The sequence below is a fragment of the Electrophorus electricus genome, chromosome 25, assembly GCF_013358815.1.
Source record: "Electrophorus electricus isolate fEleEle1 chromosome 25, fEleEle1.pri, whole genome shotgun sequence".
In the NCBI taxonomy this organism is placed as follows: domain Eukaryota; kingdom Metazoa; phylum Chordata; class Actinopteri; order Gymnotiformes; family Gymnotidae; genus Electrophorus; species Electrophorus electricus.
Window position 1 is genome coordinate 287,678 of NC_049559.1, and position 17,040 is coordinate 304,717.

Genomic DNA, 17,040 nt, shown 5'->3' on the forward strand with positions numbered 1-17,040 from the left:
GCCTCATATGCTGATAGATTCACTGGGCTCTCATCTGAATATGAATATGAATATGAATATGAATATGCTTAGTGCATTAGTCACTCATGGACACAGGCCTTTTGTCATATAATACAGCACTGCCAACAGATGTGTGGCAAAAATTAAATGCTTTACAATCTTTTAAAGACATGGACGCTAAATTTCTAAGATAAGCTTGAAGACATATACTGAGAGAGAGCTGTGATGAACAGAAGAACCAAGGTCAGCCTTTTAAGAGGATCAAATCATGAAAAGGTGCAAGGTGATGAAATTAGACTAGCTGGTGAGAAATGTGTGTAACATTTTAAATACGTGTGTGACACTGAATGGATAAGAGCGGGGGTGGGGGTGGGGGGGTCAGTTCTAGATGTTCTAGCATAATGGGGCAGTTGTATATGTTCTAGAGCAGAATGGGGCAGTTGTATATGTTCTAGAGCAGAGCAGGTGGGCAGTTCTAGATACTCTAGAGCAGAGCGGGTGGGCTGTTCTAGATGTTCTAGAGCAGAGCTTGTAGCAGAGAGTGACAACAGAGCCTACTTGGTCTGGCGCTCAGTGAGATGACTCACGAAATCTAGGGGTTCCTGTTTAATTTTCGTGTGTTGCCAGTCAGCTACCACAAATAACTTACATTCCTGTTAAATAAATGGAGGACTACAAATGCATTAATTAAAAATGTTACCGAAATATTGAGCACTACAGTAGCGACCAGATCTGAGATGTCAGCAGAACAAAAAGCCGTTATCTTTGGCATTGTCCAGTTTAGAATACTGTAAATTATAAGACGCTTTTGACAGCAGCCAAACGCCAGATTTACCACAACACAGAAGACGGAACAGCTCGGTAACTTTACTCCAGCTCCTGCGTGACGCGTCGGGAATGCGTAGTGATTATATGAAATTCGAAATTCTCCGACATTGTATGTTTTTCGCATTCGCGTCATCTAACAATCTTCATAAAAGCCCATAAAAGGCTAATTTGAACACACAATGTTCTTCTCGCATAACAGGCGGCAGACAACCGACTCACCCTGACAGTTTGGGCATCCTGACAAAACTGAACACGTCCATATGCGCTCGAGTTGTGATGCTCAACATTCACGCTGCCTCCACAGCCACAAAATCCTGAGGTGCAGCGGGGATAAAGAGCTGAGCCGCGGTCAGGTGTGGCGAGTGATGTCCGGCATGGCTGTAGCCGCCTCAGATCCACCCTGCGTTACCTTACTGCCCCGGGCTACATCCTCCCAAACCAACTTCACTTCAATCGCAGAATCATAACGTGGCAAGACTTCGCGACAGCGGCAGCGTAACGAGGTGCGAATCACAGACGGGGCTCGGCACGGAGCACGCGAAGCACAACGGGCACGCTCGCGTGATTTGCAGCTATTCTCCGGTTTCTTCGGCGGCGCGAGCGTCGCGAATGAAATCGGAAGCGGAGCCGCATAGAGTGAACAGCGTGGGTGGTGTGGAGAGAGAGAGATAGAGAGAGAGAGAGAGAGGGGGGGGGGAGAGACAGAGAGAGAGAGACAGAGAGGTGGGGAGAGAGACAGAGAGAGAGAGATTGGTGGGGAGAGAGAAAGGGAGAGAGCGAGAGAGAGATAGGGGTGGGGAGCGAGGGAGGGAGAGAGAGAGGGGAGAGAGACAGAGAGAGAGAGAGAGAGAGAGAGAGAGAAGGAGAGAGAGGGGGGGGGTGGGGTGGGGGTGGGGAGAGAGACAGAGAGGTGGGGAGAGAGACAGAGAGAGAGAGATTGGTGGGGAGAGAGAAAGGGAGAGAGCGAGAGAGAGATAGGGGTGGGGAGCGAGGGAGGGAGAGAGAGAGGGGAGAGAGATGGAGAGAGAGAGAGAGAGAGACGGAGAGAGAGAGAGAGGGGGGGTGGGGGTGGGGAGAGAGACAGAGAGAGAGAGACAGAGAGGTGGGGAGAGAGACAGAGAGAGAGAGATTGGTGGGGAGAGAGAAAGGGAGAGAGCGAGAGAGAGATAGGGGTGGGGAGTGAGGGAGGGAGAGAGAGAGGGGAGAGAGACGGAGAGAGAGAGAGAGAGAGAGAGAGAGAGAGAGAGAGAGAGAGAGAGAGAGAGAGACAGAGAGAGACAGAGAGAGACGGAGAGAGAGAGATGGGGTGGGGAGCGAGGGAGGGAGAGAGGGAGAGAGAGAGAGAGAGGGGAGAGAGAGAGAGAGAGAGACAGAGAGAGAGACAGAGAGAGGGGTGGGGAGAGAGAAAGAGAGAGATAGGGGTGGGGAGAGAGACAGAGAGAGAGGGAGAGAGGGAGAGATCGGTGGGGACAGAGAGAGAGGGTTGGGGAGAGAGAGAGAGAGAGAGAGAGAGAGAGAGAGAGAGAGAGAGGGGTGGGGAGGGAGAGACGTATGTGGGAGCAGGTGAGAGTGGAGTGAAGCAGAATTAGAGACAGAAAGAGGAAGACTCGTTTGGCTTCGATCAGCAGCCTCAATATCGTTTTTATATGTTACGTGGAATGGAGAATACAGGAAGCATATTAGGAGTAGATCTGTTGCGGATAGACGAGTTGGTTTCACCAAGGACACGAGTGCAAATGGAAGACTCCAAATGATTAAAGATAACCTTCAGTAGGCCGCCCACTTTACTACTGCAGACACCTGCCTGTCCAAGACAAACATTTTACTCTTGGGCAGCACATTAAGATGATTTTCACCAGTGGTAAACGGGAGGTGGGACTTTTGTGATAACAGACAAGTTATTTTTGGATACAATTGTATCACTGTGCTGACAGTACCACTCAGATTATTCAGGACTCTGTTACACAGGGTAGCAGATCTAGTCATCCTTTACTCCAGCTGTCGCCTAAAAAAATATAATTTTTCTCTCCACATAGCAAGCTGTGTCTCTTTCTCTAGATTATGTTTTAAAAATACTAGAAAATACCTACAACGAAAATAACAAAAACATCCAGGAAGATGCAGAGGTAGTGACAACATAACAACAACTACAACTACCGCACAGGTCAAAGGTTCATACTCCACAACTACAGCACAGGTCAAGGGTTTATACTCACCGGCTACATATGCACCCGCACAAACACGTCCTCAACACTCACAACATACAGCTCTCTTTACACAGAACACTGATACTTCATCCATTTCGCCTTCGATGCCTTAGTCAGACCACCCACATGGTAATGACAAACGCTTGCATGTTGTTTTACAGACACGGTCTCCTAATCCGACTAATTTAGTTTCTGATTGAGCTAATCCAATTAAATTACTATTCACAATTACAAGATTACTGTTCTTTGAAAGTCAACCCTGTGGGATCTATGAGTGGGTGGACATTTCACAGTTTATCAGGACACAGAATCTCCTTTTGTTCCTCTGCTTCAAGCCATGATTTTGGTAACACTTCACAATGAATCAGGTTATTGTCTGTCTTAAAGAAACAGTAACCCTAATGTTTTAGTTGTTTTAATTTCAGAAAGCACAAATTTTCTTTAAAGATGGAAGACAAATAAAAATGTAAAAAAACAAGATGAGTACTTCCACTTTACTGTGACCTGAGTGCAGGCTTCCCTTTAGAATACAGCAACTTGATTTGAACATTTAAAGCGAATACAGCTCAAGTACATTAATGTATTTAATTATTAAAGCTCTTTGTGGAATTAAACTAATTATTGAATAGCATTTTTAAAATCACACATTTTACACTGTTGCTGCCCTGATTTTCCACAGTTCTCTGTGCATTTCATCATATAAAATATTTTAAATGAAAACAGACAGAGAGAGAGAGAAATGCAAGACCCAGATCCAAGATGTTTTTACTTCTGTCAAGTATTTTAAGATCAGATCATACCTGAGATTAGTGTCATCATACCTGACATTAGGGTTATCATACATGAGATTAGGGTCATCATACCTGAGATTAGGGTTATCATACCTGTAGTTAGGATCATCATACCTGATATTAGGGTTATCATACCTGAGGGTTAGAGTTATCATACCTGAGATTAGGGTCATCATACCTGAGATTAGGGTTATCATACCTGAGGGTTAGAGTTATCATACCTGAGATTAGGGTTATCATACCTGTAGTTATGGTCTTCATACCTGAGATTAGGGTTATCATACCTGAGATTATGGTTATCATACCTGAGGGTTAGAGTTATCATACCTGAGATTAGGTTTATCATACCTGTAGTTAGGGTCATCATACTTGAGATTAGGGTTATCATACATGAGGGATTTTGACCCCTGACCTTGTGAGGAAATGTTGCTTTGTTCATCACGTCATTGTTGCAGTGTTGACATGACTCTCAAACCTGGAAAAAGCCTTTGAAACCAGAGGTTGAAAAGAACTCAGGACCAGAGGGTTTCAAGTGATATACTGTGGAAAAAACAGTCAAATATATTAAATGAAAGCTCGTGATGACATCTTGCGTATAATGCAGAAAAGGACAGATGTACATTTAACCAATTTTTAATAAAATGAACTTAAACCTAACATCAACACTCAAAATTAGTTTTTTTCCAGGGTAAAAATATGATTCCATAACCTGTCACAGAGAACCATCTGAGAAGCCAAGTGAGAAATACTGTAGAATTCCTTCTTCTACAACAGCGACCACAGAAATGTGAGCTCTTTAGAACTAGAGAATAAGCATCTGTTTTTATAGGTTAATGGGCAACCTGGGGTTAGTGGAGACTTCATCATGCTAGGATCTTAACATGGACACAGCCATAGCATGGCTCCATTTCACTGGCGTTAGCAGATAATGTCACACTTCCTTCACATGGTAATTAGAATTTGCGAGTCTTTTATCAGAGGATGCTTAATCAGTTGTGTTAATGAGCTGAGGGATGGAGCAGGAGGTTGTCATGCTAACCTCTCTGCCCTGGCTGTGATTGCTCGCGTTCTCCTTACACAGATGAAGTTTATCTTCACTCTTACTGGTAAAGGGCAGGACCAAGGAGTCTTGCCATTAAATGCCATTAAAGCCCTCATCCTTATAAGTTTTACTAGAGAAATTAATTGAACATGATTTTTTTGGACGAGTGATTAGGAATCAAGGAGGGATCTGTGAAATTATTCAGAACCTCAAACAGAACACAGTACTGAGTAGGAGGATCTAACAGGCTGAGGATGAATTATCTTTAGTGACAGTGCATAGCAAATATTTGATAATGAAATGCCACTGCTTGTGGCTGTTTGCAGACAAGTCAAAGGCCTCTAATAGAGGTGAGGATCAGGATGACCCATCCTTCTCTCTTACGATAAGAGTCGTGTTATGAGTTTTTTTTACAAAAGCACATCTGAGATTGTGGAATCAAAATTTGGGCCTTGGCCATTGTCAAGATTCAGGAGAAGTCTTAACCTTTGGCGAGCCACAAATGTGGAGCATTAATGTGCAGTTTCTGGATGTGCATTGACTCTGGCCCTGTCAAGCTGCATACGTTAGTGTCTGGCAATTTTACATATTCCCATAAAAGAATATGGCTTTCTGAAGTGGCTGTAGTTTTAGGTTCTCTGCCAGTGCAGCTGAATTAAGCATCAAAGTGTGTGTGTGTGTGTGTGTGTGTGTGTGTGTGTGTGTGTGTGTGTGTGTGTGTGTGTGTGTGTGTGTGTGTGTGTGTGTGTGTGTGTGTGTGTGTGTGTGTGTGTGTGTGTGCGTGTGTGTGTGTGTTTAATTGGATGCCCACAGTGCAGTGCAGTTACGAGACTGATCCAGTGCAAGCAGAGGACCAATCATTCGTGTTTTGAAGCACTGAGGTGGTTCAGTTTAAGGCCATTTAGAGTAACAGCAGAATATTTTCAACTCTCACAGAGGTCGCCAGAGTCTGTGCTGATTTGGTCATCACATGGTTAAACTTCTCAAACAAGAATACAAATCTGACGTATAAATAGTAAATAGTCTCCAGTGTCAGGAGTATCAGGTTTGTTTATGCTCAATATTTCTGAAATAATTCTGAAGTTTGATTTATTCCTTACAAAAGATTAATATATAATAAATTTAAGCATATACATCTAAAAACACATGTTCCAGTCACATGTTCTTGTAAGAAAATGATGGTATACAAGTGCATTGCATTCAGAAATGAAGGATTCCCATTTACCTCTGAGCCAAAACGGGAACCACATACAGGCTGAGCTCCGTTCTGTCATAGCAAGACTCAAAGGACATTACTGGGAGCATGCGGGTCAGAAAAGGCCCAGACAAAACGCAGCTCAAAGGGGCAAAACTCAACCTTCAGATCAGCAGCGGCTTTGGAATGTGATCCAGTAGGTGGAAGCAACTTTAAAGATTATCTTAAACCAGAAGGAGCCAGTGTGAGATGCTGGAGGATCAGCACTAAGGGGTCAGATTACAGTGACATTTTATAGACATATGCTCGTATCATGTGCAGAGATATCTGTTACCAGTTCCTCTGGAGAAGGTGGGGTTAGTGCTGGAAGTAACAGAAGATCTAAACACATGTTCATACACAATCCTTTAAATTACATAATTTCCTACTTTAACACATTTTCTTGGAAATTCAGGTTAGAGGTGTGCACCTCAGGATTTAGAGTTGTGCACTTCAGGATTTTGAGGTGTGCACGTTAGGATTTAGAGGTGTGCACATCAGGATTTTCATAAGGGCTCCTCAGACTGAATAATTTATGTATTTACTTTTCAATATCTTATGTTTCATTAATCTCTAATTAGGTTTTCTAGTAAAAGCTTTATACTGCTTTAGTGGGTAATTATGTTTTGAAAAGGCAAAATTATCTGGCTGATTCTTTGAAATAAATGCAATAATATGGCAAATAAAATAATCCCAGTAGGAAAAAATATTTAAAACAAGTTAAAACTTAAAACCAGCTGAGAAATAAGTATCTTATTCTTAAATGAGCTCAAAAATCAGAGAAGAAATGGTTTCTTTAGACTAGATTTGATATGATTTAACATCCCCAGAGACATTTTAAACTATGCCTAAACTATGTTTTTCCAGTGTTTTAGATTTTGAAAGTTTCTATTGCTTTGTTGCCATCCATCTTAAAATGACTATATTTTATGTTACCTACACTGCACTACAGACACTACACTACAGACATGGCAGACACTACATTGTAGACACTACACTGCAGACACTACACTACAGACACTGCAGAGATTGCAGCCACTACACTACAGACACTGCAGATACCGCAGACACTACACCACAGACACTACACTACAGACACTGCAGATACCGCAGACACTACACCACAGACACTACACTGCAGACACTGCAGCCACTACATTGCAGACATTGCAGACACTACACTACAGACACTGCAGGTATTACACTGCACTACAGACACTACACTACAGACATGGCAGACACTACATTGTAGACACTACACTGCAGACACTTCACTACAGACACTGCAGAGATTGCAGCCACTACATTGCAGACATTGCAGACACTACACTACAGACACTGCAGGTATTACACTGCAGACATTGCAGACACTACACTACAGACACTGCATTGCAGACACTTCAGACACTACAGACACTACATTACAGACACTGCAGACACTACACTGCAGACACTACACTACAGACACTGCAGGTATTACACTACAGACACTGCAGAAACTACACTGCAGACACTGCAGACACTACAGACACTACATTACAGACACTGCAAACACTGCAGACACTACACTACAGACACTGCAGGTATTACACTGCAAACACTGCAGACACTACACTACAGACACTGCAGGTATTACACTGCAAACACTGCAGACACTACACTACAGACACTGCAGGTATTACACTGCAAACACTGCAGACACTACACTACAGACACTGCAGGTATTACACTGCAAACACTGCAGACACTACACTTTAGACACCTCAGATATTGTAGATATTGTAGACACTACACTGAAGACACTCCATTCAGACAAACCTCATTCAGAGAGATTCTGTGTGTGTATGTGTGCGTCTATACACAAAGAAGTCTAGTGTTCAGGCATGGCCAGCTAACATTATAGCATTATGATTAACTACAAACAGCTGGATATCCCGGCCCCACAACTTAGTGTGGTATCTCACCTGTTACAACTCATTATTCCTAAATCATTCTCAAATTTGCCGGCGTCCACTAAAACAGGTGAATGTACTAAAAATTAAAACAAAACAATATTACTCTGACGTACTAGTGACATCTTTCACACCTTTAATGACTTGAGGGTCCAGATATACTGAGCCTAGCATATAAAACTGGCAAATTTATACCTTTGATTATATCTGAATACCTGAGCTGCTTTAATATCAGTATGAACTGCAGCTACTCATAATATTTTTTGTTCCCCTCACAGAGTGAAAACAGCACAAATTATCGTTTCCAAATGCATAACTGTAATCAGATGCATCAAGACACATACACTGCCAAAAACAAATGTTCTCAGTACTCACGGTCTCAGCACTCATTCTCAGTACTCGCGGTCTCTGTACTGGCTCTCAGTACTCAGTACTCACTGTATGATGGTGAAGACTTCCAGCTCTTCTCTGCTCTCCATCTCTGCTGAGGGGTTCTACCTCTGTCCAGGCGCTCGGTGGGCATGTGCTGGATGTTCCAGTCACCCGGAGATCCTGTTCAATCAACTGTGCGCTTGTTGGTTGGTTTTATGCCACTTTATGTTCCCAGTAGCAACATTCCAGAGTCAAGGGAAAAAAAGTGATCAACTCTTAGTGGGTTTCAGCAAAGGGAGAGAGAGAGAGAGAGAGAGAGAGAGAGAGAGAGAGAGAGAGAGAGAGAGAGAGAGAGAGAGAGAGACAGAGGGAGAGAGAGAGGGGGTGGAGGGAGAGAGAGAGAGGGAGAGAGAGAGAGAGAGACAGAGGGAGAGAGAGAGGGGTGGAGGGAGAGAGAGAGAGACAGAGAGAGAGACAGAGGGAGAGAGAGAGGGGGTGGAGGGAGAGAGAGAGAGAGGGAGAGAGAGAGAGAGAGACAGAGGGAGAGAGAGAGGGGGTGGAGGGAGAGAGAGAGAGAGAGAGGGAGAGAGAGGGGGTGGAGAGAGAGAGAGAGAGAAAGAGAGACAGAGAGAGAGAGACAGAGAGAGAGAGAGAGAGAGAGAGAGAGAGAGAGAGAGAGAGAGAGAGAGAGAGCACTATCGTGTCTTCTGCCCCAGTAATGAAATCACGTTACAGGCCAGTGGCTCAGCCATGGGATCAAAGCTGAGCTGAGATGAGTCTGATTTGTGGGGGTGAAATGATGGGGTGAAATAAAACAGCTGCTTTTAGTCGGCCATGTGGCGGGTCAGAGAAGGTGGCCCCTGCCCTGCAGTACACATCCGTCCAGCAGAGGGCAGTACGCTTTTGGAGATCATCAGGCACTTCATTTATGACCATTTTCTGCTTGAATGGATTGTTTGAATAAAATTGTTTCTAAACTTATATACTTAAAAATAAGTTAAAAATCTTTCAATCTTTCTAAAATCTTTTTTTTTAAAGCCAGTAGCTCTGCATTGGCTGTCACATCAGGTTTGCTGGGCTGTCTCCTCTATTTTATTACTATTCAGCGATTTTGCTTAAAAATACACATTTCTGCAAGACAAGATGTGCACATTCCTGCAGCTGACAGTTACATCTTTGGGAAAGTGTGTATCTGATCTCACCAGTGTTCTCATTAAGGTCTGATGCTTTACATGTGTGTTTTAGTCAAATATAAGTCCACATAGGCCATGATGCCAAAACTATACTAACTAATCTTCTCTGTACTCATGGCAGCAGAGACAGTAAAGATATTTTAATAATATGACATTTTAGAAATCTGACTCCAGAAACACAGTCTTAATGGTATCATTAAAACACTATTAGATGCTGTATCTGACTGCAGAATGGCTTTTGCCTTTGGGCAGCAAAGTCTCCATGTACTGCCCAGTTATTATGAATGAACCTACGAACACCACCTGAGCCAAGCACCTGAGCCAAGCGCCTGAGCCCAGCGCCCAAACACTCATCATGGACAAAACGCTGCTGAGCTTCCTGAAGGAACCTTACTGATGTGTGAGGCATCACCAAACTGGGAGCTGCCAAAGTGTCCTCAGGGACAACCGGACATGATTCCCTCACAACTGGACATGCTTCCTTCCCAACGGGACACGATTCCCATGATTCCCTCCCAACTGGACACAATTCCCTTCCAACCAGTCATGATTCCCTCCCAACCAGACATGATTCCCTCCTGTTTGCTCTGCATGATATCCAACAGGTTGCATCACTGCCTGGCACAGAAATAAGCATCCTACTGAGAGGGACCCCAGCAGGCAGCAGGAGCTGAATGACTGAATCATCTCTGTAGGCTGCTAGGAAAGGTACCATTGGCAGGCAGACCCAGCTGACCTGCAAATGCTCACACGCTTCTCTCCCTGTTATGCACCTCGCAGGTTTTGAAACATTCTGTTTTCAGATAAAATGAAGAAAATGAAAACAATGTCAATTCTGTGAGTATGGAAGAAATTCAGCCAGTGTGAGTGTTTCAAAAGTGCATAGTGTGTTTCAATAGTGCATAATGTGAGTGTTTCAATAGTGCATAGTCTGTGTGGCTACGATATAACTGTCCTTCTAACTAATGTACTTCTGCTGTTCATATATGACACACTTTATTCAGCTATTTTGTGCTGTATTTCTGTTGTATATTTTTTACATTTATAAAAGATTTCCTCAGTAAAAATAACAGATTTAGTTTAGATTCGAATTGCTCACCTAAATCTGAGGACAAACTTTTTGATGACTTTATCTGCATGGTTTGGAGAGATTTCTTATTTGTTTATGGTGAAGAATATGCTGAGAAATATTTGAGATCTCAGAGATCTGACATTTTTAAAAGTAAAAATGATATTCCAGAGAGACACTATTAAACGTATTATAAATCCTTAGACAAACAATTCTCAATAACACCTGCGGCAGAATAAATAGTGAAATAATTGTTTCATGATTACATTATTTATAACTCTAATCTCTCTGTTATAATTTAATCAGCAGGGCAGGAAAAGGATCATCTAAAAAAAAGTGATTTGCTTAAAGAGGACAAACAAATGGCGACTGAGGCTATGGCCCTAAGGGGGACATTAATCAGGAACGCTGGTATTTATAAATCAGGCCTGATTTCTGAATTACTAGGCTAAGATACCACAGACAGTATCACAGCTATAAAGCATTTGAAAAAGGCAGGTGTTAAGGTCAGGGTTAGGGTTAAGGGTTAGGGTTATCTTAACTGGGTTAGGGTTAGGGTTAGGGTTAAGGTTTAGGGTTATCTTAACTGTATGCAGAAACAGAAGGCTTGTCTTGCACCCCTGGGACCCAGCCAGTCCTCAGTGACTGAGGGGTTCCACAGTAGGGATCTTTGCTTCTGCTTCATACAAATTCTTAAACAAGATCATTCGAGTTTGATATATAAAAATGATTCAAAGCTTTTGTAATCAATATTATGTTTTTATCAGCTTGTAACAGACTTACTCAATGCAGGAATCAACCCCCTTCCTCCAATCCGACACTTCCAAAGACACTTGGTGTTTGGTTCACCTTTTTATGTGCTGCGTTCATACATTAAACTATAGAAAGGCATGAAGGCCCCATTTTTGTACAGATATGTGCCAAACCGTGTTGACAGTCATTTTTCCAAACCTACACAGCTGTAAAGGCTGTAAAGACTTTTACTTGAAGTGTTCTTAAAAATAAATCATACACAGCAACTTTATAGACCTCACTGTGTCAGTACTTCCTACTTTAAAACAGTTGCCCTTTCAATCTCAACCCCCCCTTATTTTAGGGGTCGGTTTTAAGCCCCTTAGTGAAACAACTTACCTGCTAATTGATTTTGTATTATGCAGAAGTTATTTTAGTAAAATTGGAGCAAACACAGTCTTCCTTGCAACACCAGTTGTGTGTCTAATATATTACTTAGAAGGAAGTGTGGATTTCATCTCATTCTTGGTGTTTATAGTGCATAACAATCTTTGCAAATAGTAATTTGCATAAAATTATGAGTATAGACCCAGACCCCGAGTGCAGAACTGAAACAGGAATTTTAGGGTCATATATGTCCTTCTCACCAGCCCAGTCTGTCTGTCTGTCTCCTCCAGGTTTCTCTGGTCTGTCTGTCTGTCTGTCTGTCTGTCTGTCTGTCTGTGACCTCCAGGTTTCTCTGGTCTGTCTGTCTGTCTGTCTGTCTCCTCCAGGTTTCTCCAGTCTGTCTGTCTGTCTGTCTCCTCCAGGTTTGTCCAGTCTGTCTGTCTGTCTCCTCCAGGTTTCTCCGGTCTGTCTGTCTGTCTGTCTGTCTCCTACAGGCTTCTCCAGTCTGTCTGTGTCCTTATCACCATACTCTGCTCCTCCATCCCCCAGTGTGTTTGTGTTTGTGAGTGTATGTGTGCACATGTCTTTCTGTGTATCTGGGTTCATGTGTTTTGCTATTCTTATTATAAAGGATCAGATACTTAAACATATAGTATGTGTTAAAATTTCTGTTATAATTTTAGTTGATTCCACTAGACCGTTTTATCTACTGTTGTATGTTACTACATACAAATTCAATCCATTTTCAGTGGAGGTGTAACTTCCTCCAAAACAGACAGAAATCAACATCTCAGCGACCTGAAATAAAATGTATGAACTCAGTATCGCCACCTGCTGGAGGATTGTTCGACGCTTTTTTTTTTTTCCTTTTTTTTTTTTTGTCATGACATTTTCCCTATAAAATTAAGTGCATAAAGAGCTCACAGACAGACCACCTTTAATGTCTCATAACTTATTAATGTTCAGTCCTATTTAAATGTATATGTAAAGTATTATAAAAGGCTGTTTCATCAAGCAGACACCAACACCAAGCAGGCGCCTTCCCTGGTGGTTGCTATGGTTTCAGACCCTGTTTTTTAATGCATTTGCAACTTGTTTCATTACTGTTATTCTTGTGTTGCTAACACACACACACACACACACACACACACACACACACACACACACACACACACACACAGACACACACACACACATACACACACACACACACACACGATTCTTACCCAATGTGCTTTTATTAGAGTTTTAGTTACATAAACATGCAAGCTTTTTCACATTTGTGAGGACGAAGCCGACTGTCCATCACTAGCAGGCAGATTTCTGGGCATCACAAAGCCAGTAACAAAACAATCCTCTGACTGCAAGTATGCACATGTCAAGCCGCCTGGAGGGTTTGGCTTACAGAGTTTATCAATTATCTAGAATGTGAAGGAACAAATCAATATAACTGTGGAAAGCTAGTAAGGTCAAAGAGAGATAGGAGTATTAAAATGCAGATCCATCTGGCTGGTCCACTGAAGACCAGTACGAGAAAAAACACCTCAGTTCAGAAGCCCCAGATTGCCTTGGTGAACAACCTTTAAAAACCTTCAAATGAGTTTAAGTTCCTGCTCAAAGACATTTAATCAGATCTCAACACTTTACACATCAAAACAAGACAGAAACTGCAGTCAGGGCTTCTTCACACATCTTTTCAACTTTTAATTAATCATGTCTGACTTTTAATTAATCACCTATTACCACTCAAAGGACCACATAAGACCAACCAGAAGGGCCACATTATGACCTGCAGACCAATCAGGAGGGCCATAACTGACCTGCAGACCAATCAGAAGGGCCATATTATGACCTGCAGACCAATTATGAGAGCAATATTATGACTTGCAGATTATTTCCTCTGCTGGCCTCAGTACCAGTATAACCAAGAAATTCTTTTACCACAGGAAACTCACTGAGCTGCAACCTAATCAGTACATTAGCAATGTATGAGTTAGTCTAGTCCAGCAGAGATGTGAGCCTGAGGGTTTCTCGGCTATGCTGAGACATCGATCTGATTAACAGCTACTTGGACACCAACTGGAACAGTGCTGTTACCATTAGGCCCATTAGTCCCTGTGCCTCTGGCTCCACCGGGGGTGTCATGGAGGTTAGAGGCAGACATTGTGACTCACGTCAGAGATTCGCATCCCAGAGACTTGACTTGGACTCGTACAAAGTGGGTGATGCACATCTCTGGAAGGAGGCGGAATGTGGCCTCTCTCACACAGTATGTGTGTGCGTGACCATGTGTAAAGTCCACTTCCTCAAACCAGCAATAAAAATACTCTGGATATGTGATTTTTAGGAATGGCTTTAGGTGGATTTTCATGTGTCTGTTTCACCTTCTGTTGACTCCTGCTGGAAGATGAACACTGACAATGCAGAAACACACTTACGTTCTAGGCTCTTAGCAACCGGTGGCATGAGACACAAAGCAGCAGCCCAGCAGATCTGACGGATGGACCTGGGCATACGCAGACATCATCATGGAGGCCTGTTCATGAAGAGCTTGATGTTCATCTGCAGTGTGTGCTAACCCCTCTGTGTGTGTGTGTGTGTGTGTGTGTGTGTGTGTGTGTGTGTGTGTGTGTGTGTGTGTGTGTGTGTGTGTGCTAACCCCTCTGTGTGTTTGCATGCGCTAACACCGCTGTGTGTATGTGTGCACTAATCCTACTGTGTGTGTGTGTGTGTGTGTGTGTGTGTGTGTGTGTGTGTGTGTGTGTGTGTGTGTGTGTGTGTGTGTGCTAATCCCTCTGGTCCAGTTCATTATAAGAGGAGTCAATGCTGCAGATTCTGTCTTGGATTCAGTACTGTCAGTGTGTTATTGAGACGAATGCGTCTTATTGGTTGTATGTATGAAAAGAGAAGACAACCCTCCCTGTCATATATCTGGGAAAATATTCCATATAGAAAAATAGTGAGCATCTGAGCATCTCCCATACCACCGCCTGCAAATTAAGGTCAGTAGCCCAGTACTGAAAACAGAGCAATATCCTACTAATCCTACTAATATATTTACCTTCAATACAAAACACATAAAATGTAACTTTTAGTTTGTTTTCAAGGCAGTGAAGTTATAAGCATTCATTTAAGAAAAGGGAGAAAACAGATGTAGTGTGATACTAAACGTGTGCCATAACTTGTTCATTAGCGGGCAGGTAATTATAGCACAGACTAATTACGATCACACTCCGGCAAGATGATGCCAAGAAATGGAGGAAAAAGTTTGTTGGTGACCTCATTTTGAGTAAAAAATAAATAAATTATAATAACTTTATTGTATTTCACCACTTTTAATGTGTATAATTCACCACTATCCATATTAACCCTATTAAAACAATTCTCATTTATACACCAATGTTAACTCATGATTGTTGAATATCTATAAGATCGTGTAAGCTGGCATCATGTCTGTGAGCTGCACAGCTATGACCTCTTGTTGTCTGTTAGTAGCTGCTAGCATGGGATTTAAACATTAACTTCAACCTCTGCAAAACAGCACCCACTACTGTTTCAATCCGGTACTGCACCCTGGTGGAACATGCCCTTATATGCTCATCTGATCTGATGTTTCGGCACTGCATCATGATGCCAGGCTGAAGCATGTCCGTGCAGGTTGGCAACAATGCCATGGCACAACACCCACTTTACCATATCCAAAAAAGGACAGTGCACTTTGAGTAATGCAATGTGTGGCTCAGAGTCAGGCATGGAGGACTGGCTCCCCTCACCTCTGCTGCCCTCACTGATGTGAACGATGATTCCAGCAAGCCAATGGGAGAGGAGAGAGCGCTCCAGCAGGCCAATGGGAGAGGAGGGAGCGCTCCAGCAGGCCAATGGGAGAGGAGCGAGCGCTCCAACAGGCCAACGAGAGAGGAGCGAGCGCTCCAGCAGGCCAACGAGAGAGGAGCGAGCACTCCGACAGGCCAACGAGAGAGGAGCAAGCGCTCCAGCAGGCCAACGAGAGAGGAGCGAGCGCTCCAGCAGGCCAACGGGAGAGGAGCGAGCGCTCCAGCAGGCCAACGGGAGAGGAGCGAGCACTCCGACAGGCCAATGGGAGAGGAGCGAGCGCTCCAGCAGGCCAATGGGAGAGGAGCGAGCGCTCCAGCAGGCCAATGGGAGAGGAGCGAGCACTCCAGCAGGCCAACGGGAGAGGAGCGAGCGCTCCAGCAGGCCAGTGGGAGAGGAGCGAGCAGCCCTGCTGGAGCAGCTAGAGGCTGGTGTTGTGCTCGTGTGAAGGAGTAATGAGGACCAGCAGAGCTCGGGGCTCCCTGTGGGAAGACAGGGAGGAAGCTGCACATTCATCTATCAAGTCAAACAGCAACAAGTCCTTCCTGTTTACTGTAACATATTCAAACCCAGTGGCCCACTGGCTGTTTAAACAATGAACACAATTTTCATGGAGAATTTTCTTGATTAGTCCAACACAGTATTCAGGTTATGCAGACATCTTAAAGTATCGCAATCAACTGGCAGCCACAACAGAACAGTCAACGCACGTTTCTGAATTCCACAGACATAACAGCGCATTTCCCTGTGCAATATAGTCAGTGAATCTTGGCTGTGTTGTACTGCAGAGGTAGCAGCTGCTAATTTTAAGATTTTGTTCCTTTTATGGAGTTCTAAAGTTATAAAAGCTTTTTTGTAGCTTTAGCAGGGTCTGGAATCACTTCCACCCTTCTAGCATTCTTAGATAGACACCTAACGACTACTGAGAAACATTTGCAATATTCTTAATACTTTGGTTACAAAAGATGTGAGCCAGAGACACTGAAGGTGTAAGGGTGTGTGAGAGAGAGCGGGAAAGAAAGCACCTCAGATGTTACTGCACTTTTCACAATTATAAACAATTAAGAACAATATTACCCGCATGCCATTTATACATATTGTTTATTTCTTGCCAATTACTAATTAACATAGAACAGTTATATAATGTAATGAGGCACACAAAAAGCAGGTAATTTTTTGCTTCTCCACCCTTCATTTGTAGCACCCGTATCTCGTTAACACTTATTAGTTCATGTATTTAAACCCTGCCTTTTGTCATGGGTGTTTGCTGGTTATTGTAAGTTTAGCCACTGTATGTGATGCTAGCTGTTTGTTAATCTGAACTTTGTATACAATGCCTAGTTTGTTGTGATTCCTGGCCTCCTTGTTATAGCTGGTATCCCTGGTTTGTCTTCATTTTTTT

At 43.1% G+C, this 17,040-nt stretch overlaps 1 protein-coding gene across 2 annotated transcripts in view; it reads right to left on the reverse strand.

The window, feature by feature from the left end:
• Window positions 1-1,466, reverse strand: part of frmpd4 (FERM and PDZ domain containing 4) — a 45,138-nt gene extending 43,672 nt beyond the window's left edge. The window contains exon 1 of one of the 2 annotated variants that reach the window (XM_035522800.1): window positions 1,048-1,466. In XM_035522800.1, the coding sequence (XP_035378693.1) occupies window positions 1,048-1,115 (68 nt within the window). In that variant the 5' untranslated portion in view covers window positions 1,116-1,466. The remainder of the gene's footprint in view (window positions 1-1,047) is intronic. The other variant, XM_035522801.1, reaches the window with a different exon arrangement.
• Between the last annotated feature and the right edge of the window lie 15,574 nt (window positions 1,467-17,040).